The sequence below is a fragment of the Dichomitus squalens genome (genome assembly GCF_000275845.1).
Source record: "Dichomitus squalens LYAD-421 SS1 unplaced genomic scaffold DICSQscaffold_10, whole genome shotgun sequence".
In the NCBI taxonomy this organism is placed as follows: Eukaryota; Fungi; Basidiomycota; class Agaricomycetes; order Polyporales; family Polyporaceae; genus Dichomitus; species Dichomitus squalens.
In genome coordinates this window covers 682,223-707,449 of record NW_006766892.1, presented here as the reverse complement: position 1 = coordinate 707,449, position 25,227 = coordinate 682,223, and the positions used below count along the sequence as shown (strand labels likewise).

The window sequence follows — 25,227 nt, the reverse complement described above, 5'->3', positions numbered from 1 at the left end:
GCCCGATGACCCAATGAACCGATATTGGCAACTTACCCACCCAGTGACAGAAGAGGGGGCCTGCGGAGGATGTCAGCGACGATGTCTGGCGTGTAACGTCAGTGGCACCCTCGTTGAGGACGAGGACGAAAAGGCCCGTAGCGTCCGGACGCCACAACGGGACCAGTAGAACGAGAGGCGAAGCGCGGCGGGTGCCTTCGGAGCGTGCTTCTTTCGTGTTTCAGGTTGCTAGCCGGACAGCGGCATGCTTCTCCAGAGCGCGAAAAGAGGCAGCCGTGGCCCGGGCGAGCAGTGTGGGACCGTGCGCACATTCATGAGCTAGAGAGAAGCGGGGGCCAGAGCGCAGAAGCACGCAACGGCTAAGGCACGATTCACTCGGCGGTCCCCCGAGAGCCGCGTGCGAGCACGTTATCGTCATGCGCACCCGCGAACCTTGGCGAGCGCGCTTCGTCAGACTCAGATACGAGTGCGTCGGGAGAGCGTGGATTCCCGAGGTGCGGGGAACGCTTCCTCTGGCCTGGCGGGCTCGCTGCGAATAAGAAGGCACGGCTCGCCTTCACGGTTCTGTCGCTCCGCGGTGTCCGCTGTGCAACGCTCTTCGGGAAGGTACCAGGCTACGTACCCCTGAGCATGGGCCCCCCGAGCCTGACTTGCGCCGCGAGCGACTAAGGAGTGAAACATCGTCGGAAGTGGCCTGACATGAGAGGGAGCGTCCTGGTACGCATGAACGTCAGCCCCACGGATGGGAGACAGCACCGCTGCAGGCAGGAGGGGCTCGTCCAAAGAAAGGGCCTGTTACGACATGCTCGAGTCATCTTACAACATCACAAGCACCGTGCGCGCTTGCAGGCATACTTACGGAAACCCGGTATTCTAAAGGTCAACGGTTCTCATTTATCAGAGCATACTTTGAGCGCCACAAGGACATGGGCTTCAACAACCACCGAGGACCAGTCCCGACCTTACCAGGTAGGAATGCAGACTCACCTGTACGGAATCATAGCGAGTAACCCGAAGCATTCGAGTGAGGCAAGGCGCGGAAGACAAGGGGTTCGGGTTTCCGTATCGTCGCCTGCGACTCACGAATGTCATGGTCAGCGCCGAGGACGGAGGAAAGCGGGCAAGGGGCCCCATCGAGTACAGCCCGAGACACAGCCTGAGTGGTTCTCGCTGTCAACCGAGAGGGGGGAGCTGAGGGGGAGAGCTGGAGCTGGCTCAGAACGGGTGGACGTGAGTGCAGAGCTGTCTGGGGCTCCCAAGGATACGGGCGCGCGTGTGGACCTGAGCAGTCACTGTCATGGGCGCGAGCCTCGTGTACCGACGAAAGCCCGCTGAGCGTGAACCGACGCGATCATGTGGCCGTCCCCCGCCACCGCCCGGCTTCGGTCGTCCTCTCCCGCCCGATCGGCCCAGCCCGTATCTTGGCTCCGACTACTTAGTGCCCAAGCTTCCCACGACCCTCGGGGCTCGCAACCACTTGTACCTCACGCTCCCCCCGTGAGACTCTGTGACCCACCCGTGACCCCGCCGGCCCCGCGATGACAGGTCCGCGGTTACTCAACCAAGCAGCATCCCGCCGTCAACCTCGTTCTGATCGCGACCTTTCTCCCGTCCAAGGCGCATTTCTATCGACAGCACCGCTTTTCGGGCTTCTTGCGCGACAGTCCGTTGTTCGAGCTCTTCAATCAGCGTGTTTGTTCATCTTGCTGCGCTTCTTCATACCTTCGATCTCGACCACCACAGTCAGCCGCGCGCACCATGAACTCCAATCTCGAGGAGGCCGCGAACATCGCCACAGAGTATCTCTCCAGTGAGTGACGCCGGCCCGTACAGCTTCATGCGACTCTCTCTCGATAGCGCTGCTAGCATGCGCGACAATTTGAGTCTCAATGTCGTGATCGGGCGAAATATTTTTCCCCTCAAAATTATGAGATAGCGTTCCGGGCCCCGATACAACTCCGTATCCGGTCATTCGTTCATTGGACGCCCCGTTTACGTCGAAGCACGCGTGCTCACTTATCCTTCTGGCAGGTCTGGAGAATCTGCCCAACGAGGCACAGCATATCCTGGTGGAGATCAAACATCGGGACTCCAGGACCCAAGGCATGCACAACGTTTCACGTTCATCCTACCGCGTTCGTACTGACCAACGTGATCTCTGTATATCCGCACTCCGTGGCGTACATTTACTCGCAAGCAGAGCTCGCTGAGGAGATCCGAAAGGAGACCCAAAAGTATTTCCGCCACTCGTCCAAGAACGCCGGCCAGGCACTTCCGGGCAAGGATGCGGCTATCCCGGACACAGTGAACACGCTCTACGCAGACCTAGATGCCCTCGCTATCGAAAAGACCGCCCTGTCGGAGCGGCTCGTGAGGCTCTTCGAGCGCGCCATGGCCCGCTTGCAGCACGATCTGCAGCGAATACTGAAACTTCAGGGGGAGGAACCGGGCTTGCCCCCTACACAGCAGTTTCTAAGCAGTGTAGAAACGACGGTGCAACAGATCCAGAGCTTACGGGCAGCAGCACAGGCGATCGACGTCCCCGTGGCACCCACACCCGTCTCCGTTCCCCCTCCGCAGAAAAGTGTGTACATGTTCTCGCCTGCCTTTGTTATGTCTAATCCTGCTTGCCGCGCAACGCCTTTGTCGCTACACGACCCTGCTGCGTTGCCTACGCAATCAATCCGGTTTAGGCGCGTTTTTGTCAGACGCTGACTTACACCTTTGTCATACAGAGCGCAAGACCACGTCGTCAGCGGGTAGCATCAAGCTGCCGAGCCCCGTCCCTGTCACAACCAGCGCCTACAACAACAATGGGGCCAGCCAAAGGTCGGGTTTGTCCCGAGTGATGCACCCGAGGCAGTCGCCAGTGCGCTCTCGCCGATTCAACGCCTCGGCGGGGCTGGACGACGAAGACGCCGAGGGCGAAGAGGACGAAGGCGGCGAAGACGCCGGCGACACGGAAGACCAAGAGATTTATTGCTACTGCCAGAAGCTGTCCTATGGAGAGGTGCGTTCGTTCCGGTACCCGCGAGCGGTGGTGGTGGTGCTGCTGCGGTGTGCCGAGGTGAAGAGGTCGAGAGGGGCGCTGACCATCCGCTTCGTGGCGTCCCCTTTGTTTACGTGCAGATGGTCGCCTGCGACAACGAGGACTGCAAATACCAATGGGTGAGTGAGAGCAAACGCTCTTTCTTGCTCTCTTCCATAGGCGCTATGGCCGCGCCCACGCTTCTTTCGCGGCGTTACGTCTTCGCTGAGACGAACTTCTTCCGTGCAGTTCCACCTCTCGTGCGTCAATCTGAAGCCGCCGCTGCCAGACGTGTGGTACTGCAACGACTGCAAGGAGAAACTGGGCATCCTGGACACGTACGCGCCACCCATGTCGACGACGACGGGGGCGACAGGCGGCGGCCGGAAAGGGCGGAAGAAACAGTGAATTCGTCTGGGTATGTATGTGAAACCCGACCTGCTGCAGGTGAAACGGACGGTGGGGGAGCGCCGTGCGGATACGCAGATGGCGCTGTCGGTCATTAAGCTAGGTTTGGGGCAGGACACAGCCTGTGCGCGCCGCATCTGGCCCCGAAGGCGATTGGGGCGTGCGGGTGTGGTATGATACGCTGTATCGATTAGCACCGGACAATGGAAGGAGGGCGAGTGCGCCTGGTAGCTACGTGGGGGGCGAGAGACGCTGGCGCGATGCTGAGAGCGGGTACTGGCGGCGGGAGGGGCCGAGCGAGGAGGGATCTTCGGCTGGGCGGATTGGGCGAGATCTGGGCGAGATGAGGGGAGTGCTCAGTTCGGCTGCGAGCGGTGTGGACCTCCCGGATGGGGCAGTGGGCGCTCTGGGGTCGGAGTAAGTGAGCAAGCTGGGTCGCTGAGGCGCGGACGATATGCGGTGTGGAGCCGGGGGCCGGTGGAGGATGCAGCGGGCAGGCCGTGGACGACGGCGGGCGGCTGGGGCGTGCGGGGAGGGTTTGCGCAGGGGGGCTCGCGCGGGGGGGCTCGCGCAGGGGGGTGGTGGGTGGCAGGAAATGGGGATTCTGTGTGGAAGGGTGGGACGGGGGCGCGTGGACTCGGTTGAGATTGGGAGAGCCAGGCTGGCGGTGCGATAGGGTGGCATGGGGCGTGGCAGGACCCGTATCTCTGGATTCGCAGTGGGAAAGAAGCGGCTAAGCCATTCGTAGACTCGTGCACAGGTTGGTGCAGGACCCCGGAGGACCCTTGTGCCGGCTAGCGCAGAGAGTCTATAACCCGTACTTACATCCGACTCCGTCTCGCCAGGCCTCCTCATATTTCCGTGCCCCTCCAGCCCTCTCTTCCGTCTGGGTTCGGCTTCCTTTCTCCCAGACCCTTCCAGACGCACATCCACAACGCGACTCCATGGACTCCCTACACTTCGACTACGCCTCCGCCTACTCAGACGCGTCCACCCCCCGCACCCCTTCTCCGAGGACCTCCCTTTCCTCCGACGATATGCACCACTATCCCACCCCGCACAACTACAAGGGTGCCCTCGACGTTCACATCCACCGCAACTTCTTCGAGCACCCGGACGAGGGCGCTGTCGTCGTCACCGACCATCACCATCCCCACCCATCCATGGAGCCCGCGCACATGTGGTCTGCAGGCTATCCCACCTCCTTCCCGACCCCCCCGGGCTCCCGAGGCTCCCTGCTTGAGGAGTTGTACCACGACGACATTCCCGAACACTCCGTGCCCCAGGACGTGTATGTCGATCACCGCCACCAGCAGTCCGCCGAGCCAGGCTTCCACGGAGGCAACTGGTCCGGCATCGCTCAGACCGCGAACGGCCACCACCACGTCTCGCACGGGATGCGGCACCCTCACGACATCGCCATGACGCGTCGCGCTACCTTCCCTTACGTCCGACACGACCGCGCCGAGCACATCCCCTACAACACCCCGCCCTTCATGGGCAGCGATCACGACTCCGTGAGCTCCTACGGCTCGCGCCCCAGCACCGCCGCCATGTACTCCGAGCCGCTCTCCCTGGACGGGTCGCCGCACATGTCCATGTGCGAGCCCATGCACCCGGGCATGGACGAGCCGTTCGCGCACACCGTCCCCATGAACGGCTCTCCTCACCCCCCCTACCACGATTTCCACCACCATCACCCGCTAGACGGTATCAAAACCGAGGATGGCGCTATCATTGTTCCCTCCCAGAACGCTTGGAGCCGGCCTTCGTCCGCAGGCATGCAGCCTCTTCCTTGCCTGGTGCCTCACGCCGGGCTTATGGTCCAGCACACGGATGACGCCGCGTCGAAGGAGACCCAGTACCTGCGGAGGCGCTGCTTCAACTGCCACACGACGGAGCCGCCGAGTTGGCGCCGTTCGACGCTCAACCCCGGCAAGATCGTCTGCAACAAGTGCGGTCTTTACGAGCGCACCCACTTGCGCCCGCGCCCGCTGCGCTTCGACGAGCTCCGGGCAGGGAGCAAGACGCGCAAGCAGCCGAAGGTGAACAACTCGCCCAAGGCTGCCAAGGCGCCGCCGCAGATGATCAAGAAGGAGCCCACCGAGATGGACAACGCGATGCCTCGCCGCGCGTCTGTCTCGTCTTCTGCCTCGTCCGTGCACTCCGCCAGCAGCGACTGGGACGATTCCGGTAAGAGCGCGAAGTCGTCTCGGGTCAGTGAAGCAAGTTAGCTGACGCCGTGTCGTTTCCCTCAGTGTCGGTCTATTCGGGAGGATCAAACCCACCCTCGTCGTTCAACTCGCCATCCGCCTCTACCTTCCCCATTCCGCGCGATCCCCACTCGCAGTCCCCTCCTTTGGTCGCCCCCGAAGGCGGCATTCGCCTGCCTAACGCCCCCCTCTCCGACATCGCGTCCCTCCAGTCGAACGGCCCTTCGCCGCCTACGCCGCGTAAGGCCGCCACGATGCCGATTCCATACTACCCCTCCTCCCCCGCACAGCAGGGTCAGCAGACCGATTACTTCGTACGCAGAGGCTCGCTCCCTGTACCAGCGGAGGTGCAGCAGCAGCAGCGGCGGTCAGACGGCCCCATGCCCGAGGTGACTGGCTGGCAGAGCATCCCGATGTCCGAGATGGCCCCTTCAAAGGCCGCGCGGACGTCGCCACAGCCGAGCAAGACCGTCATCGCCGCGTAGTCGGGGTCGTCGACCTCCACTCGAGCTCCCCTCCCCTTCGCCCTTCGCATAGACCGATACCTTCACTTGCATCTTAGCCCCGCATTCGCGCGTTCGGACGGGCGCGCTTCTGTTTATACTGCAAAATCCCGCTCCCGATACCACTCCCGCCCCCCTCATACCACATTCCACCGCGGCTAGCGACGCGGGCAAAATCCGTCTGTGTACTCTTGGCTCGCGCTCCGGTCTCGTCACGTCTTCCCCGCATGTCCACTGTATCACCGCACGCACATCCGTCCCATTCGCATCCTTGTGTTTATCAAGCCACTGGTTTCTGTCTTGAAGGTATAATGTGCCCCATCGCCCCTGCACGCGTATTTTTTGTTACTTATTGGTCTGGTCCCCCCCCCTTTCCCTGCTGCCCCCTGCCCCCACTTCTTTCGCTCGTTTGCTTGGTCGCTGCTAGGACTCGTGGGCGCGCTGATCTAACTATCTATTTATTATGTGTGTCGTACTACAGTCCCCCTCTGCTGCATATCCCCAACCACCGTGTAATCGTAGCCTATAGGAAGTAGCCGTAAAGAGCAAATACAAATGCGAAACCAAACCGATATGACTGCTGAACGTTTGAACGCGAGCGGCGACCCAGCAAGCCGACTTCGGCGATGGTGGCGCAATCGAAATGGCTACATTGACAGCGCCACCTGGCGTATTGCTAAGACGCCCGATCTAGTGATCGAGTGTCATCCACCCTCGCGGTCGCCATGACCTTGCCTCATCGCTCGGAGGACGTCGTTCGAATTCGCTCTGGTGCGGCGGCACCGGAGTGACACAGGAACACTCATCCAAGCTCATGCATTGCCTCGGTCTGCGTGCAGCGACTGAGACTGAGACGGTACCCAAGGAGCGGGCGGCGCTGGGGCACTGCGCGCGCAGGCAGTTTTGCCAGCGGACGGCCTGCGGCCCGCGCGACTGGCGCAATTGCGGACGAGAGACTCGCACAATGCGGCCGCGCGAGGGCGCGTGTGATTCGCTGCGAGGTTCGATGCGACGTTTCCGGGAGCGGGGGAAGCACATGGGTGCGCATCTACGCCCGCCCCTCGTGGCCCTCGTGCACGGCCTGCCCTCCCTGTCTTCACGGTCCCTGGCTCCCTGGACTCGGCGAGTGCGTGCGCTCCGTCGGCGGCGAGCTGTGGCGGGCGGGGCGGGCGCCCGCAATCGCTGACGGGCTGGAGCGCGCGAGGGAGGGAGGGATTCCGTATAGCCGGAACCGCTCAGCCAGTCGCGCGGCGCGATTCGAGGCCGACAAGTGTTTCAGCCTGCGCCCTCATGCCCATCCACCGGTGCGCTCACCGATCGTCCCAGACCCACATTAATTCTCGAGTGCTATCTCCCCCCCATGCCGCCCCCCCTCGCCTCCGATCGCACGTTGGACATACCCGCCGCGTCGTACACGTGGCCCCGCCCCTCGATCCGTTGCGGGCAACGCGGTGGCGCGAGGTCGGAGGAGCCGGCGGCACGCGTAGATACGAACGCGGACGTTGCGGCGGGAGGCCGCCGTGTGCGGGTGGGGCGCCCTGCTGACAGGCACACGTTCGCCACCACGGCTTAGCAAACCGCATTATCTGACCCGCGCGCCGCGTGCGCACACGATCGCTTGGCGGGCGTGGGGCGTCCGCAAGCAGCGATTTCTGCCCAGGCGGACCTGAGCCAACCGCCCCAGAAGCGCGCTATTTGTCGCGATACGACTCGTGCGAGGACGCACGGGGCCGCCTTCCCAATACCCGACGAGCCAGGTTAGTAGAGGCGTGGCTACGCGACCCTGCACGTCCATACCAACCAACGCGCGCCGCTCCTCTTTTCGAATGTTCGGGCGGGTGCTCCCCGGATAGGACGTGCACAAACGCGTCATCCTGCGCCCGCTAGGCGTGTTTCTGCGGCAATACGGCGCGGCCCCCCGGGGCAGGCTTGCGGCCAAGCCTGTACATAATAATGCGTAATATGTCTCACTCCTCCGCCTGTTTAGACTCGGAGCCGTGGGGACGGGCCCCAGCTGGCTGGAGGCTCTCGACTGGAGAAAAGTCGACGAAGATGTGAGGCAACCGCCAGACGTTTCCCAAAGACCTGTTGTGTCCACGAATACCGGGGGCGCCACAATACCTCCGGACTTTCCGCGACGTCCCTTCCAGGCGTGTGCTCCCTATCGAATAGTCTTCTGCGCCCCATGTCCGACCCCTCGACGTCGCTCACCGACTAGGGCCCCACACAGTCCCCGCGCGCGAGCGCAGATTCCGGCTGGTGTGCTCTCGCTGGAAGCTCCGGCAGAGCCGTTCCTGGCCGCGGCGCCGGCGCCCGCAGCTTCTTCGAGTGCAGTCGACAACAAGACAAATAGGAAGCCTCGCTGAGACCTGAGCAGAGCTAGAACTGCTCGCGTTCGGGAATACGACAGACCCGCGGCGTTGACACATTACAAGGCAGCTTCCGTGGTCTAGGGCGGTTGCCTGAAAACGACACCGCGTTCCTCGTCGAAGGCGTGTGTGGTCGCGGGTCTCGCTCTCTTGTCGCCCGCACGGAAAAACTTACGGGGTGCAGGCTGCAGAACGCCTGACTGACCCTGAGGTTTTCGCTGGAGACGCATGTCTGCGTGCATTGCTTGGAGCCGCTGCTGTCTTCCGCGTGCTATACCGCGAGAGGGTGCAGGGTCATTGCATTTTTGCCTCTGACTGTGCCTGTTGACATAAACATGACAGGCGCTCGGACGTTTTCGACTTTAGAGAGAGGCGTAAGTGGCCTTAACGCAAGTCTTTCAGACCGCCTGTTGCCCCTTGCCTCCCAATTACATCCGAGTGCCTGCCGTGACATGAGCCTGGGATGGCCGTCCGCCACGCAGGGACGCGTCATTTCAGACATACACGAACAAGATTGCAGGTGAGATGGACTCTTGTATTACTCGATTCCGATGAGCTCTCGGAGAGAAGTCAGCATATGCCCGATATGGGCGAAGAAGCAGAGAACGCGCGGCGCCAGGCCTGTCATTTCTGCAGACCCACGGGCGCAAGCAAGCGCACCACAGGAGGAGCCGCTGGACGCCAACGTACTCGGGCACCTGCACCCTTCACGAGCGAGCTTGGAAGTCGATTAGACTGCAAGCTCAGGTTAGCCTTCACACGTTACGGTTCGAGGCCCTCAGAGCATGCTGCCTGACGGGTGCGTAATCGTCGTAATACGCGGTGGGCATGTCTGGCAAGTTACGTAGCTTTACCCCGCCCTACACTTGTGCGACGCAAGGCGTAGCGGGGACCCCGGGCTCCCAGCACGACGAGCCGACAGCCGGCCCTTCGTGCACTATACCTCTTCGGCCTCGCCAACGCGCACGAGCCCACGGTGAACGGAGTCCTGACCGTTGGGCCACTACGCAGATAAGGACGTACAAGCAAAGTCGACGTTTAGCATGGGCGCGGGCTGGCGGAGACCGTCCTAGTTCCATTCAACGTACACTGCGGTGTCTAGAAATGCAGCGACGCACGAACTTCACGGAGAGGCGTGTGCTTCTAGTACGTCATCGTCGCTGGCCCACGTTCTGGGTGCCGCAGAAGCCTCAAGTTCAAGGGCAGCAGGCCCGGAAACGGGACTCGGCTTCGCGTTCCTCTGCAGACACACGCCTACGAACCGCCGGACTCGCCGGATGTTGCAAATGCACGTCCTGCTGCGGGCGGATGCCGTATATGGGCGAGTGCCGATGAGAGAAAGCTGTCTTGTGATCGTAATGGGCGCAGAGGGGAGAGGCATGGGAACGCGGTGCTGCTGTAAGCATGGATGTGCTCTAATGCCCCTCTATTTGCGCGGGAGGAGCCGCGGCAGGCCACCGCGGCGGCGACGCGCTATGTAAAGACAAGAAACGGCAAGACTCGATTCCTCAGACCCCGATGGACCGGACGAAGAGCGAGGGGAGGGTTCCACATTGCGTAGAGGGTGACACGCGATAGTACCGAAGAGGCGCAATAATGTCCGTCGGAACAGGAGACTGCGCCGGCCCAGATTTCGCCTAGTCACCTGTCGTTCATTGTCCTTGCTCAAATGCAATACGGGGTGCCGCTCTTCGCAAACTACCTCGACACAAGCTACCGGCGAGCTGACCTGCGACCGCATCGACGAACCCCAGTCGCGGATGATTTAAAGGCTTCAATCGAGAAGCTCGTAAAATGCATGACGGCACATCCAGAGGAGCGTACGTCGGCTCGATTCCCTCATTCACCCATATGTCCTGTCAGACGCGCGCTCGGGCTCAGGAACACAAGATTAGGTTGCGGCCTCGTATCTGGGTCCGGCGTCTGTGTTTGGCTCGCTCCCGGACGCCAAACGACTCCATCTCTGAACTTGCATTGCCAGTGCTCCCGAATGACGGACTCTCACCTGGTTGAAACAGCAGAACATGAGGCACGCTAAACCCAAAGCTCGCCAAGGCGGAAATTCAACATCGTCGTCATCCGGCGGTACTTGCTCTCTTGAGCGGTGTTAGTATTTGCTCTTCTAGCGCATGTTACATACCACCACGTACAAACGCCTGCACATTAGGTTACGACATCCTTGGGACCAAAGGAAAGACTATACCTGTTCTCAAAGTAATGCCCCCGCATAGCAATACACTTGAAGTGAAGTCCACTGAATGCGTGGCGACGTTTGAGCAATGCTTCGGCGCACTTTTTCGCCGCTAGCGGCGGTCATGGGACCGGACTATCGTGCTATGCTTCTCCCCGGAGCCTGGGTACTTGGCGATTGTGCGGGAAGGCGAACCTCGCACATATGAATACGTGCAGATGCATCTGCCTTGAAGCAAGTACAGCATACAACTTTGTCCCTGGTGGCTGGAGGGCTGGATGGACGTGAAACATGAACCTCGAGGCCACGGGAACCTACGTCAGGACTGCGAACAAAGCCGGAAACTGGTGGCGTCAGATCCTCGGAAGGAAAGGATGCACGTGGGAGGAATGGAGAGACATTCGGTCGCGCTAATTGCGGGTTTACCGGAGTTCATTCGAAAATTTCGTCGCCTTGTGGACCTTCTATGACTTTGCGGACGTTCCGTGGTCGAGTCTCTGAGGGTAGGACAAAGGAATGAACGAGACGAGTCAGGGAATTCGTCGTGGAATGGGAAAGACGGCGACCACACGTTCAGAGCAATTGCTGCCGATGCGCTGCTAAGCCGACCCGGTGCGACTGACACCGAGTTGGTGGCAGTAGTACAAGGTTGCCATTACTCGCAGAAAGCATGTGCCCGGGCGCCGTCTTGGAACCCTTGAACAAAGGAGAAGTCATCCGCTGTAGTCCCAGAGACCTATCGGCCGACATGAAGGAGCCCTCCTGCAAAATGCACCAGCTCGCTATCTGGATTGCGAGTGGAACGGGGGATGTTCAGCCATGTTCAGCCCGGACGGCTTATCACTGTGTTACCTGCGGTCCAATCAACGAGCAGAACCAACCTGAATTGACATTGTGTGTGGCAGTGGCAGTGTTGACGAAAAGGAGTCACCTAGCCACAGACTGTCCTCGAACCTCCCCCCTGCGTATGTACTATGTATCTCTGAAACACGAAAGAAGCAGCATTACCCGAACAGATCGGCTAGAGAGCGAGACATGCAACGTCATAAAGAATCATCACATCGAGCGACAGCTCCCGAGGTGCACTTGACTTCGAAACCCAAGCAAGCAGTCCGGAGTCTCTAATCGACAGGGCAAGGGACCCACAAACGCCAAGATACGGTCTGGTAACATACCCCAAATGCCGCCCTAAACGCAATATGAGGTGAGAACTCCGTTAGGCAAAACGAAATATTGGAATAGGGGTCCATTGAAATGTTGAGCGCATTCTGCCAGCTACGACACAACCTTGGAACCGCTTCTGTAAGGGCATGGTGGCTGATATGGAGTGACGTCTAGGCCATTCGTGTGCATCATGAAACAGATGAGTTAGGCTCGATCGCGATCAGAGCAGAGAAAGAAAGCTTGAGTGGGGGTCCTCAAAGTTGAAGGGATGGTAGGGGTCGATCATGAACGAATGAGGATGCAGTCGCCCGAGATTGCGCGAGAGTCTGTGGCTGAAGTGATCGACATCCGTCGAGGGCGCGCATCAAGTAGGCTGATCAGAGAAATGCTAAACTTTGATGCCAGGCTCCCGGTAGTCATGTGTAGCCGCGGCCACGTTTCTGGCATCTCGACCGTCGATAAGCCACCGAGCACGTACGTATCGTTCCAGTCGAATGGAATGGAGGATGGTGTTTCGGGCGTCGGCTCCGGACCACGACTCCTCCAAGCACCGGGTCAGCAGCGGGGCCAATAATGAGCTGTATGAGATATGCGTCACTATGGTTTCAGTACTTCAGTGCTTATCTGCACGATTCCGGGACTCGGAGGACACTATAAGAGATTGAGCCTAACGTGGGCGTACTGTTTTCCCAAACTCCCAGAAAGAGGGCACGTCGCTAGTGGGATAACTCCTCATCGTTGATGCTTGGTAGAACGACCGTTAGACCAATGGTACAGCAATGCATATACATCACTTGGCTCTATGTTCGAGAAACAATAGGAACGGTGTTAGAAGGGGGGAAGGCGCGTTACATAGTCGCCAGATCTAGCAAAGACCGTGACTAACCCCACAGCTGGGCCGGCGGTATGATGAATGATCGTGCTCTTGAGCGCTTATTCACTTGCTCGTCGACTGCCTGCTTGTCCGACCCATGGCCGCTCACAACTCCGTTGCATTTCCGTCCTCCCGTCTTGTCTCGCGAGGCAGCTTTGAAAGTGCCTCCGCGACATCGCTCTACAACCCTCACTTTCAGGCGGCCACCGAGGTCTGTGAGCTCTTCTATGGCGCCTCACCTCCGGCCTGGCAGGTAGTCGAACGTTATTACGATCCCAACGCAACATACGAGAATCCCTTCCTAACCGCAACGTCGAAAGATACAATCGGAGACGTCCATGCTCTCTCGAGGTGCCTTGCACAGCTCGACGTTCCCAAGCCTGGCGCGATCCTCCGCATTCTCTTCAGGTTATCCCCTGACCACCGATGGAGCGATTCGTGGTTTCGAGGGCTGAGTATGTGGAACGAAGTGAACGAAGTCTCCGAGTGTGAATCATTCGGTGCGTGTACTTGCTATACCTTCTTGAAAAGGGCTGGGCATTCGTCGGCTTAGCCCATGGTTCCACAACAAGGGCTATATGTTAGGCAGGTGACTCAATGTAAAGCCTACAGATGGTCACAAACGGATGGTAGTCGAGCACACCCTCCACATTGTTGTCCTTCCAGGATTGCATTGGCATCCGCGACATGCGCCCCCGAACTACTCCGACGCTGGGAGTGCGGTCGTCCCGCGCTCTGACTCTACAGTCTCGTTGCGGGATCACACTACTACGCCCACACCCTCTGCTATTGTCCGACATCCTAAATCCTCTTTCTGGCCTCCCTCCCCCTTTCACCTCGTGCTTCCAATCATCACAAGACTATCATTCAACGAGGCCGGCAAGATTACCCATCACCGCGATTTTTGGGACGTCAAGGTAAGTAGTAGGGGACACGAGTCGCGACCCACACGCTGCGCGGACATTGATGCGCTTCGTGATTCAATTCGATTACAGGACCTGCTAGGCCTCTTACCTGGTATGACACTCATCCAGTGGGTCACCGGCCGGCTCGCGGCGCAGGGGATCCGGAGCGTCGTTAGAGTGGGCAGGGCGTTGTTCCGCTCTCCGCCGCAGGACGAAGAAGCGGCGATGGGCGCCGACGGTCGCCGTCGTAGCGACTCATACGGCGGTCCGCCACCCGCGAAGTCGGCTGGGAGCAATATTTATGGGACTGGATTCACAATTGCCCCGTCTTAGAATCTGCGCACGTCATGGACACCACGAAGTGCCATTACTTCCACCATGCGAGATACGCGTGCGGCGCTGTATGTATCTTTAACTGTCGACGTGTGGTTCGTCCTTTATCTTGACCATGTATTGGCGGACAGCTCTCGTTCATCACACATACTGCGTACTGCTGTAGACCTACCTTGTACAATCGGACCCGCGTGTTGTACTCTATCTATAATTAAGGCTCATTACATCCGTCTAGCGCATGCGAATCTCCTTTGCATAGGAGGAATGTCCCCCCCCCGTGTTCTTTGCTACTTACCGGCTCGATACCCTCCGAAGCATCCAGCAAGCGGAAAGGTCATCGTACTACACTCAGCCACACGACACATGCCTACGAGTCGACGACGATCCTCCGCCCTTCCAAACTGAGCTGAGCGTGGGTGCGGTGTTGGGAATCCTTCTGTCCTTCTCTCTCTGACAGGAAGTACAGGTACCTCGTGGACCGGTGTCGCCGTCGTGTCATGTGGTCTTCGCATACGTACATGTTGCTCACATCCCGCTCAAGATGTCGCCGAGGCCGATGCATCCCCTAATCGGGCCGTTTGGGCAATTGATGTGCATATTTGTCCGAGCGCAGCACCCCTCCGTATGCGGCCAATGTGTGCTTTGCCGTCTGCAAAAGGGAGGAGCGCAGGAGACAGGAAGGTCGAGCGTCTTGGTTCTACGTACAGTTACTGCGAGCCAGGACCGCACCTCGGAACCTTGTTCCTGAGGGCGTCCGTAGACAATTGCGAAGCACCGCCTGCGACCGCTGTTGGAGACGCCGTCAGCGGGCGCGATTCGTCGCGTTCGATAAGACAGCGTATGCTACACCCTTGGGACACATCTTGGTTCTTGGTTCGGATCAGCGGAAACGACTTCGCCATTGAGTATGCATACAGAGAATAGAGCGTCAAATGGCACCCACAGGTGACCGCATGAATGCGTACCGTAGACAAATTACCTAGGAAAACAACGCTCAGAGCAATTTGACATCTAGCACTCAAAGTGGGGCGCTCAGCTTGGGCGTGTGGGATGGACACATGCCAGTCCCAGTGGGAACTTGGGAGACCTATTCTTGTATTTACGATGGCATGACGTCCCCGCTGCATAGCCCCCATCTCCCCGTAATATACACTCACCGCTGTGCTGGGATGTCCCTGCCCCGTTGAGCTAGTCATGACAGCTGAGGGTGATGACGATACCACACCGGTACGAATATATGCTCGGTATGACGGCTTCCTGATGAGAGGGGCGCAACGCCTGGTAACGAATCCCATGTCGGCGAGATGTAGAGCGAAGAACGGCGGAATAGGTGCGGATGGGCCGGATGCCGACCGGACGTGCAACTCCCGAGTAGTCGCTGGTGAAACGCTGTGACATACGATTTACGAGCCTTGCATAGAAGTACTGGTAGACGGCACATTGCCATCCATGAGCGCAAAGACAAGACGTATTGCCGCGGTACTGCAGGAGAGAGGGCCGAGTCCATGGATATCGGACGAATAAGGACGACGACGCCAAGGATCCAGCGCAGAAGGCACGATAGAGGCTATGTCGAGCTTGGAGCGCGTCACTTGAGAAGCCACGCAAGCAGCGATACGTGGGTCCCTGAAGTCGTCAAGAGCCACTGGCATGTGTGCGCCAGACGAGGTATTCTTGATGTCGAACGTCGAAGTCAGGAACATTGGGACAGCATTTGAAGAGAAGATGACATGTGGGCAGTGTGGTGATGCCCACTTGTTGGAATGATCGAGTTTCAGGGGATGACCGTGGGGCTTAGCCGCCAGTGCGATGAGCCAAGAGGAGATAGTGATGTATGTAAGGTTAGACAACTTAGACCACCTCAAGGCCGAAGGGAGTTTCAGAATCACGGTCCCCGCGGTGCTCGTCGTAGTGATGCGAACGGGAAGAAGTGCACGCCGAGAGAGGAAGAGCCTGTCTTGTCGAGCACTGGCTCAAAGCTTCGTGTCTTCTTCTCGCCACCGTCGACGCCCATTACCGCGCTGAGACCTCGGCCACCCCGATCGCGGCAGTCAAACCCGTGAGTGGTGGTGGCGTCCAGTGGTTAATCATTCCATCCTGTTTACGACAATAGTCCGCATGCCAGGAGAACCGAAGTGGGAGATCACAGAGTGGGTCCGTGTATGCATCCGCTGTTGAGCTCCCGTTTGCGCCTGACATCTTTCCGGAATAAGGTCAGAAGGCGGGGCAGCGGCATGCCGGAATGATGTTCATAGGGCAACAGATCTCAAAGATGGGCCGCAAGCCAGGCTCAGAACCTGTGCACAGTGGCAATTTTCCGGGGATTACAAGGAGGAGGTAGAGTTGGTCGGGGAAAGGTGTCATGTATCACGGTGTACCAAAGGATGCCGTGGGAAAGGAAACGCGTGGGTCGGGCGTCCGCTTTGTGTGACGGCTTCCTTACCACGTACGTCCAGGCAAGTTCAGTTCATTCCGTCTCAATGTCTTTCGAATATGCTACGTTCACCAAGGGTACGTTCTCTCCGATTATAGGCCTAGTTCTCTTCCTAACATGTAGTCATTCGTTCAGCTTTGATGTTCGGGATCGCACTCACCTCCGTAGTTGCGGGTATTTTTGACTTGAAACATTATCTCAACCTTCAACTCGTCCCACACATTTCTAAACATCATCAGGCAAGCTGTGTGTACTGCCTCTCGGGATACTTCCATTCACCAGAGGGTTCTGGTCTTGTATAGTATTGGCGGCTATTCGTCCACCAATTTGCATGCGCAAGTTCCAGCGACCTGCTGCTGACGGAGTTGCTCCTGTATAACGTTGGCATCCCAATAGAACGGGGCTTCGGTGGCGTCAAGTATGCTGTGAGTGTCGCCTTCGATTGCGACCGGGGCATGGCTTGCTGAACGTTATGGCACTACCAGTCCTTCTTCGTCATCTCCGCTGTGACAACAATGCTTGTCTCCTTTGTCACCCTTCTTCTATGCCAGCTGACAGCCGTGACCCGCACCACTTTCAACAATATTCCTGCCGGACCGATCGCTATCATTTTCGCGGTGGTGTATCAGTATATGCGCCTGGTTCCTTCCGCATACCATTTCAAGGTTTTCGGAGTCGGCATGAGCGATAAAATCTGGGTTTACGCAATCGCTATTCAGGTATGTAGGGAGCACGCAAGGTTCGACGTGAGCAAATGGTGGTGGCGCTGGGTCCGACGCGCGGGCCATATGGCGATTTTCGCGCTGCGCTGTGGAGCCATATGGTGAAGAACGTTGCGTGGATGTTGACTTCGGAGTCTCGTACCCCCCCTCACAGTCAGCAGAATTGACGAGACTTCCGTACAGCTGGCATTGGCGCGCCTTCCGTCCACGCTACTTCCGACTGCAGTGGGCCTCTTCGTCGGATATCTGTACCGTTCAGACTTCCTGCAACTCAAAAGCTGGAGGATCCCGCCGAAGTGAGTTCTCACCGTGCCGTGCCATGCCGTTCGGCTGATATTCATCTTTGTCATTCATTCATGAATCTAGAGCAGTCAAACTTGCCGAGGATTGGGTCAAGCCCCTTCTGGGAGCGGAAAAGCCGTTACGACGGACGAACCGAGTCCTGCCTGGACCGCGCGCCCAGGATGGCACCCGTGGCAGCAGGAGGACGGTGAACCCTACGGACGATGAGGTGATCACCACCGCCCGTAACTCGAATACACGCAGGAGTCTAGGTACGAATGTACGAACCGCGCATAGCGGCGACAGCATTACCAGTCGGACCGAGGCGCTTTCAGGGGGACACAATGCAGCCGACCAGGCTCAGGATCGCTCGGGGACAGGTCCGAACGCTAGTAGCACGGGAGGTGGAATGGTTCGCCAGTGGATGTCGGAGCTCGCGAGTGGTGCGCGTCCCGTGGCGCAGGGGGGTGCGACTGTCAGGGCACCGAGCGAAGGCGAGGTGGCTATCCTGACGGGTATGTTCCCTGACATGGACCGCGAGGTGGTTCTTGGCGTATTACAAAGGAGGTGAGTGCACGCTTGTCAATATGATTTGCCCCACATCCGCTGTCGATCTCCATCCATACTCGTTGGCAGGCTGTGCTGCTACTGCACGACCGCACCGGGGTCCTAGCAGTTCCGCTCCGTGTGGGCTGATCGACCTGAGCACCGTTGTATACTGAACATCTCTGCATCATGACATTCTACCTGGTTGCGTTCACACTTTCACGTAACTTACGGGCCTTTTGCTTCCCATTAGTCCGAGCATAGAAGCGGCGGCAGAGACGCTTCTAGCATCCCAGGCCGCCTCGTAGATTTTGCGGAGTTATCTTGTGCGGGGCGCAACTAGTGTTCGTGGAAAGCGACGATGCGAACGAGCTTATCAACCCAAGCATGTCTGTATGCAATTCACTGACGACGAAGATCGACACAGATCAGTATTCAAAGTATGTCGACCCCGTCTGCGGTTAGTTCGTATCTACCTCCGTCTCCGCCACCGTCTAGAAGTGTTGGACATGTCCGGTGATATCGCGCTATGTACCTGCTCTCGAGATCATTCGACAGCCGAAACATGCCGCCACTCGGCTGGGTTAACAGAATAGCAGCGGTAACTCAAAGCCATATGTACATACTATCCCATCAGCAAAAGAACGCCCAAGATGTACCGACGTTCTTGGGCTCCTGTAGCGTTCTGGGTGTGGTCAGGCGCTCGATCGAAGCTGGGTCTGGTGCTAACCAAGACATCAGAAATTTGGGCATTGACCAGGGGTATGTGCGAAAATTCGAAGGTGCATCATGCAAATCTAGAGTGGCAAGTGAAGCCCATCGCTAGGAAGAGGGCCCTAAGATGGAGATCCGTTGTGGCGGGCCGGGAGTGCCCTCATCCGTTAGGGACGAGCACCCAATAGTTCGAGAACACGAGGCTCGCTACCGTGCATCCGTACCCGATGGGACTTGCATGGGCAGGGACACAAGCGTGGAGCTTAAAGCGCTTCTTCCCCACACACACACGGAGCTCGGGCTTGCTCAAATTTTCGGGCGTCGGTTCCTGGCGAGTCGCACACTCAGGGTTGACTAGAAGTTTGTGCGAGCGAGTTGAGGTGGTTGCGCACTGCGCACGAAACGCTCGTCAGGTGAGCAATCCCCACTTGTTACCATGCGATGCCGACCCCTTCAAACGCGTCGCGATACTGCCGGTGCTTCTTGACAACGTCCAAAGATCTTTCTCATACGCGTTCCGCCGCACATAGAACTTACTGCATATGTAAGATGACGCACCGCAGTGAGATATGCACGATACCAATGAGAGGATACAGACAGACTTCTAGCGTCGACGCCCGGCTATCTGGCGAGCTGCAGTGTACACTTGTAGTACAGTAAGACACGCATAGATCTCGTCGGTAGAAATACAGCCGTCAACGTGCTACAATTGAGATGTGCTACTGCCATTGACCAGGTATCCGGACCAGTTTTGTCTCCAACTACACATCGCCATCCTCTCCGTCGAACGGCGCCTCGTCGTCCTCGTCCTCGGCCGTGAAAGCGTTCGCAGGGACGGCATACAAGCGAAGAAGAGGCTGTTGAGCACGATAAGGAGGCGGAATCAGCATATCATTCAACGGAACAAAGAGGACTGTAATGCGCAAGATAACGGCACGACAATGATCCCGCGAGTGCCCTCAACTGAGGCGCTAGCCATGCAGATCACTGTAGATAGTACCCGAGATGCCTGCCTCATATGGCAGTATGAGATACCGGCAGGTGATGGGCATCAGGTCCGCTGAGTTCGAACGCACACCATGGTCTCATGGTGGCCGTCACGAACATTGATCGAAGACGTGAACGGAAACCGCGAATGCCACGGTCCAGGTCACGATCGGTACGGCAACAGGGACGTATGGCACATCTGAAAGCGTGTGCACTCACCTTGTTGGGGTCCTTAATGAGGACGTACTTGCCCTCAGGTTGCTTCATGCACATGTCGGCGACTGTGCGGACGATACCCCAGCCGTTGGCAAGTGACACGTTGAGCTGTCCCGCAAATTCCGTCGGCCGCGTAGAGGTCGTGCTGAGGATAACATGCCGAGTGTTGTCACGTGGGTTAACGCGGGATATCCACCTGCAAGGGTATAATAGGGTTAGTATTAGCTTCATTCGTCTCAAGCGTTCTTGCCTGGAAACCTTGACTGAATGGAAACGAGCGAGACACGTACCCGATTTTGAGGACATCGGCGCCAGCCAAGACACTCTGCACAGTCCACTTGGCGAGCTTGCAGCTGTTGTTCTTCATTTCTGTGGCCACGACAGCGCCGCGCTGAGAGTCCAGCTTTGTACGCCAATCCGGCGCACCGCCAGCTCCAGCGGCACGGGGATCGAACTCGTTCAAAGCGCGAATAGTCACAAGGCCACGACCCTGAAGGGGGTCCTGCCCTGGAGTGTAGGCGTCGACTTCAGTACGGACACATATGCGGATGTCCTCGTCTTCAGTGACGCCCAAATCAAAGACACGGTAGCGATAGCCACAAGATGCCAGCGGCTCCGTCTCATCAGGACCGTAGAAAGGGTTCGGCTTGGAGAAGTCCACCGCAGGGGGAGGGGGCGTCTCGATGACCGTCTGGAACGAGAAGTTCTGGTTGATGTACGTTGCCTCAAGAGATAGAGAGGTAGCGGAGTTGATGGAAGGAGTTTCTGGCACAGCGATCTTCTCGTTCGGGTTGTTCGGGTTCACGGTGGTCGGGTCCTGAGGCGGATCAGCCGCATTCTCGTTCACGGTGACGGTATCGAAAGGACCGCCGTCACGCTTGTCGAAGAACAGCTTATTCCCCTCGCGAACGACGACGATGTCCCAAGGGTAAACTGATCTCGGTGCACACATGAGCACACTAAGGATGACATCGGTGGTGTAGATCGTTGCTGTATCATTGGCTGCCAACTGAAACGCGATACTTAGGTCAGAAGATTTTTGTGGGACCGCAAATCCGTACTTACCCCCTGGATTACAGGATCATCGGATGTGGTTGGGTTGTACTTGATACGGTCAAGTAGTTGCAAAGGTTTCTCGTTCCTTGTGTTGATACGGTCGTATGTCTTGTCATATGGGTACACGCGACCATAGGTTTGGCTGTTACGGCAGGTGAGTTTGCGATGCAGTCCCAAACATTATGCAGTAGCTCACAGATCTTCAGGCTCGTCGACTTCAAGCCGCAACTTAGCGAGACGGTGGAACTCAATCTCCTCGAGCATAGCCCAGTCCGGAGAGATCGCGACGGAAGACTCCCGGGTTCGACCGTTCTGAAGCGATGGAAGCATGTTCACGGATTTTTAAAGGAAAAACAAGAGAGATCCTCTAACCTTTTCCCAGTCTCTCCAACCCCTCCTTCCACCGCGCTGGCCTCCACCCCGACCGCCAGAGAACCCTCCGCGACCTCCCCTCTGCGAGTTTCCGCCCCTGCCGTAACCGCCTCCTCGACCGGTGGACCTGCCTCGGGTCATGGGACCACCCCTGCGTGTCGCGGTCGCCTTGCTATCCACGACAGAGAAGCTCGATTCATCCTCCGCATGGAAATACGCAAATGCACTCGCAGCACCGCTGCCGAAAGCTTGCTGGCCCTCGCGACCCCTACGACCGGGTCCTCCACCGCGCGTAGTCTGGGTAGACGATAGACCTAGGTTGGTCGGGCGTCCGTCACCAGAGATATCATTCCAGTCCGCGAAACGTCCAAGCTTGTCAGATTTTGAGTAGGGGGCGTAAGGAATGTCCTTGAACTTGAATTGTGCAGGTACAGTGGACGATGACGGTCCCCAACCTCCATCGGGATTGTCGTTGATCTGAGGCAGCGAAAAAGAGGACATGGCTTAGAGGATGTCCTCAGTGAGGGTACAAGCGAGGTACAAAATTTCGGTTAGCGCCAAGGGAGGCGTTCGGTATAGACGCGCACGTGCTCTGGGATCACTGGTCAGGCCCGTCGGTGGCGTATAGTTCGACGGCCACTTCTTCCAGCGACGACCACAGACATGAAGTAAGTACACGGGGTTCGATCTCTATACGCTTCTGCTGATGCTGTACCCTAAGCGTTGTGCGCGAAATCAACAAGATCAACGAGAGGGAGCTGGATCTGGGGATCTCTGGTTCATGGCATGACGATTACAAGGGTCCGTCGGGTGTTCTCGCGTTTGATGCGTCTCTTTGCTCACCATTGCTCCAGACTCTGCGTACATCTTCGTCGGAGGGCTACACAGAGATCTTACAGAAGGAGATGTGATCACCATATTCTCGCAGTGAGTTTCACAGCCTTAAAACCTCTAGGCGACGCGAAACTGAGTGCGTCAGGTATGGCGAAATTATGGACATTAACCTTCCCCGTGACAAGGAGACCGGCAAGCAGAAAGGTTTCGCGTTCCTAATGTACGAGGACCAACGCTCCACCATTCTCGCGGTAGACAATCTGAACGGGGCCCAGGTCCTAGACAGGACCCTGCGCGTCGATCATGTCAAGAATTATAAGCAGCCCAAAGCCAAAGGCGAGGACGGCGAATGGAAAGAGGCTGAGGAGCAGAGCTTAAACGCCAAGCCCCCGATCGTCATTGGTACGTTCTGTACCGTTCCACCAACTCTGCTCTTAACAAGTTGAACGAACGGTTCGGTTTCTAGACGGGGATGAGGGCTCGGAATCTTCTGACGATTCTGGTCCTGAGATCGACCCAGAGGATCCTATGGCAGAATACCTCATAGCGAAGCGGAAGGAGGAGAAGTTGGCGAAGAAAGGCAAGAAGTCAAAATCCAAGCGTAAGCACAGGGACGAGACGCCAGAAGAACGTCGGGCGCGGAAGGAGCGCAAGCGGCTCAAGAAAGAGAAGGGCAAGTCTGCAGGGATGGCAGCCGTCGAAGATCTCCTCAAGTCTCTGGGTGGAGGCACAGAGCCCTCTGACCGGCGGAGGAGCGCATCTCCACGCCGCTCCCGCAGCAGGACACCCCCCGCGCGGGAGTATGTGCGGGACCGCGATCGCTATTCTCCGGGAAGCCGACACAACCGCTCCCGTGAACGTTCGCCGCCTAGGCGTCGGAGTCCCACGCCTCCTTATCGCTCTCGTCACGAGAACGACGACGACGACAGACGACGGCATCGGCGGGACGATGCTACGCTTCACAGAACGCGACGGGGGTACGACTGACGTTATCAGGCGGGAATGTAAAACCGTATTTGTGGACTATGTCATGGAACTATGTCATAAGGAGTCAGTTTTCGCGTTCCATGTGTTCCATGTTGCACGACCCTGTACTTGAGCTAACGTCTCAGTGTCTAGACTTCGTTGCTGCGTTCAGGGTTCCTGACGCTTCTCTGTCGAAAGAGCGTATTGGTCACGTCGTAGACGCTTTGCATGCCACCCTAACTCGTCCATACATCATGTTTGTCTATTCATATTCTCTCGTACGTTATTACAATGAATGCTTCTCCGGAATCGAAACGAAGGCAGCATTAGCATTGAGCTACTCTCATGCGGGAACGTTCTTCAAATGCATAATCCGACGATGTCGACATCGTTCCAGAGGTTTGCACGCTGGTCTTGCATGGGGGCGCTGAAACGGATGTCCACTCCGACGTTTGTGGGAGGCCCAAGACACCCTCGGCAAGGCGAAGGGGTCGTTCCCGCTGTTTCCCCCTGGGCACCCTCATCGTGAGATGGCCCAAGACGGGGTTGGTGGATCACTTGGTGCCCTAACGACAAGGCAGTGGCTGACCGAAAGACGCACCGAATGCCTACAATGAAAAGGGTTGCAGAGGCGGACCGATGCCGAATGCCGGGAAACTGGGAGCCTGGCTTGCTACATCCAAGACACTGTCGGAGGGTAGCCTTCGGCCAGGCACTTCCACTGGTCATCAGGTACCTTGAGGAGCTTCGGGACCTGAGACATGAGATTGGGGGCCTGCCTAAGACGCAATCAGCAGGGCAGCTTCGTCGGACACAGGCAGTGCGTTCCTTCCCATCTTCTTGTCAAGAATTTCCAAGTCCGTTCTGGCGTTGATGCTGCTTGATATGAACGCATGAAAACGTATTTACGCCGCCTTGTCGTGAGGAATTCCCATAAATGCAACCGTGTTTCCGAACTGCGTACGTTTGCCTAGACATTGGCTGATGCGTATTTTAGTCTGCGTCTTAACTCCGACCTCGGTGTGTAAATCATTGGTCGTGGACGCAATTGACGCCACGCTGCGCAGCGTGCGGACCGGATGCAAAATGAACGGCGGCAACTTACCGCAAATTGTAAAGTGGTAGCCTGCGGAGGATGTAACGTGAGCACCGCCGGAGGCGATGCTGAGTGTGCTTCTTCGCGCACTTACTGGCTCGCACACTCTCACCCTCGGTCTCCCCTTCATCATTCCAGATGACATAACTTTATCAATTCTGGCAGAGTGGGACCGCGGTGAGTGGGTGCTCGCTTGCGGCCGGGGTTGCTCTTACCAGAGTTCGTAGGTGGGCTTGATCATCACGAAGCCAGAATCCAGGAATACGAGCCAGTATATTCGCCGCACGTGTCAGAAGCAGATAGAAAACGCCGTTGTCTGCACAGCACGGTGAGAACGGTCAGCCACATCCCGCTGAGCCCTCAGAGATGGAGACTGACAATAGCTGTGCATCTCCTCGAGGGCTTCCAGGACCGGAATCGATATCGTTCTCCCGCAAAACAAAGCCGCCCCTTCCCATCGTGGTAGGGGGCAGGAGTCGAACTTGGGCTACGACTACAGGCAGAGCTGCACAAGTGTTCCTTCGCGCTTCTGCTCAACACGGTACAAGTGTCAATATCCCAGGAGCCACCGCGGAAGCAGCGTTAAAGTCATCTAATCCGCGGAAAGAGCTTGAGAAGGCCTCTACAATCTCCGGCCGGCGGCAATTTGGCGTGGTGCCCGTTTGCATATGTGGCGGGGTAACTCGATCTTACGAGATCCCGTGCGACCAACTTCGAACTTTCCCGCCCGCGCCCACTACGGACCCATGCCGGGTACAGGGGAGGCTGATACAGGAAGATAGCTTCCGCCAAGTGTGAAGAGAAGGGAAGCTACTTACGGCGTCGCGCCGCGTCCGGTTGCATCGTTCATGGACAACATGCTACTACGTCCTGGTCATCCGTAGTCAACGCTCGATGCTCGATGTTCCCGAACCGGAGCGGAGCGCCACATGCATCACGCCCGTCCTTCAGCGCCGCGACCAGGGACGCAGTATATTGTATGGCGTTTCTCGGCATCGTTGCATTGAACGCACG

The 25,227-nt window shown here is 57.8% G+C and overlaps 6 protein-coding genes across 6 annotated transcripts; 5 read left to right on the top strand and 1 right to left on the bottom strand.

Annotated features, from left to right (window-relative positions):
* Positions 1 to 1,629: 1,629 nt before the first annotated feature.
* DICSQDRAFT_135933 (uncharacterized protein) lies at positions 1,630 to 3,628 on the top strand. Its single transcript, XM_007364991.1, has 6 exons — positions 1,630 to 1,810; positions 2,032 to 2,103; positions 2,201 to 2,584; positions 2,736 to 3,010; positions 3,130 to 3,168; positions 3,278 to 3,628. Exons 1-6 carry the CDS (start codon positions 1,759 to 1,761, stop codon positions 3,434 to 3,436), a joined length of 981 nt encoding a protein of 326 aa, XP_007365053.1. The 5' UTR covers positions 1,630 to 1,758; the 3' UTR covers positions 3,437 to 3,628.
* Positions 3,629 to 4,473: 845 nt separating this feature from the next.
* Positions 4,474 to 6,134, top strand: DICSQDRAFT_58350 (uncharacterized protein; the record flags this gene model as incomplete). Its single annotated transcript, XM_007364990.1, has 2 exons — positions 4,474 to 5,629; positions 5,695 to 6,134. The coding sequence occupies 2 exons, from the start codon at positions 4,474 to 4,476 to the stop codon at positions 6,132 to 6,134; spliced, it is 1,596 nt and encodes a 531-aa protein (XP_007365052.1).
* Positions 6,135 to 12,835: 6,701 nt separating this feature from the next.
* On the top strand, positions 12,836 to 14,231 carry DICSQDRAFT_85175 (uncharacterized protein). The gene is made up of 3 exons (XM_007364989.1): positions 12,836 to 13,250; positions 13,363 to 13,667; positions 13,746 to 14,231. The coding sequence occupies exons 1-3, from the start codon at positions 12,848 to 12,850 to the stop codon at positions 13,986 to 13,988; spliced, it is 951 nt and encodes a 316-aa protein (XP_007365051.1). The 5' UTR covers positions 12,836 to 12,847; the 3' UTR covers positions 13,989 to 14,231.
* A 2,237-nt stretch (positions 14,232 to 16,468) lies between these two features.
* Positions 16,469 to 18,280, top strand: DICSQDRAFT_58224 (uncharacterized protein; the record flags this gene model as incomplete). The annotated part of the gene is made up of 8 exons (XM_007364988.1): positions 16,469 to 16,499; positions 16,558 to 16,670; positions 16,725 to 16,847; positions 16,908 to 17,141; positions 17,328 to 17,440; positions 17,511 to 17,698; positions 17,762 to 17,993; positions 18,226 to 18,280. 8 exons carry the CDS (start codon positions 16,469 to 16,471, stop codon positions 18,278 to 18,280), a joined length of 1,089 nt encoding a protein of 362 aa, XP_007365050.1.
* A 1,556-nt stretch (positions 18,281 to 19,836) lies between these two features.
* On the bottom strand, positions 19,837 to 21,818 carry DICSQDRAFT_126600 (eukaryotic translation initiation factor 3 subunit 7; the record flags this gene model as incomplete). Its single annotated transcript, XM_007364987.1, has 6 exons — positions 19,837 to 19,872; positions 19,893 to 20,085; positions 20,180 to 20,898; positions 20,955 to 21,087; positions 21,142 to 21,257; positions 21,318 to 21,818. 6 exons carry the CDS (start codon positions 21,816 to 21,818, stop codon positions 19,837 to 19,839), a joined length of 1,698 nt encoding a protein of 565 aa, XP_007365049.1.
* Positions 21,819 to 21,967: 149 nt separating this feature from the next.
* DICSQDRAFT_104771 (uncharacterized protein) lies at positions 21,968 to 23,394 on the top strand. The gene is made up of 5 exons (XM_007364986.1): positions 21,968 to 21,985; positions 22,039 to 22,118; positions 22,172 to 22,244; positions 22,297 to 22,553; positions 22,618 to 23,394. Exons 1-5 carry the CDS (start codon positions 21,981 to 21,983, stop codon positions 23,136 to 23,138), a joined length of 936 nt encoding a protein of 311 aa, XP_007365048.1. The 5' UTR covers positions 21,968 to 21,980; the 3' UTR covers positions 23,139 to 23,394.
* The last annotated feature ends 1,833 nt before the right edge of the window (positions 23,395 to 25,227 follow it).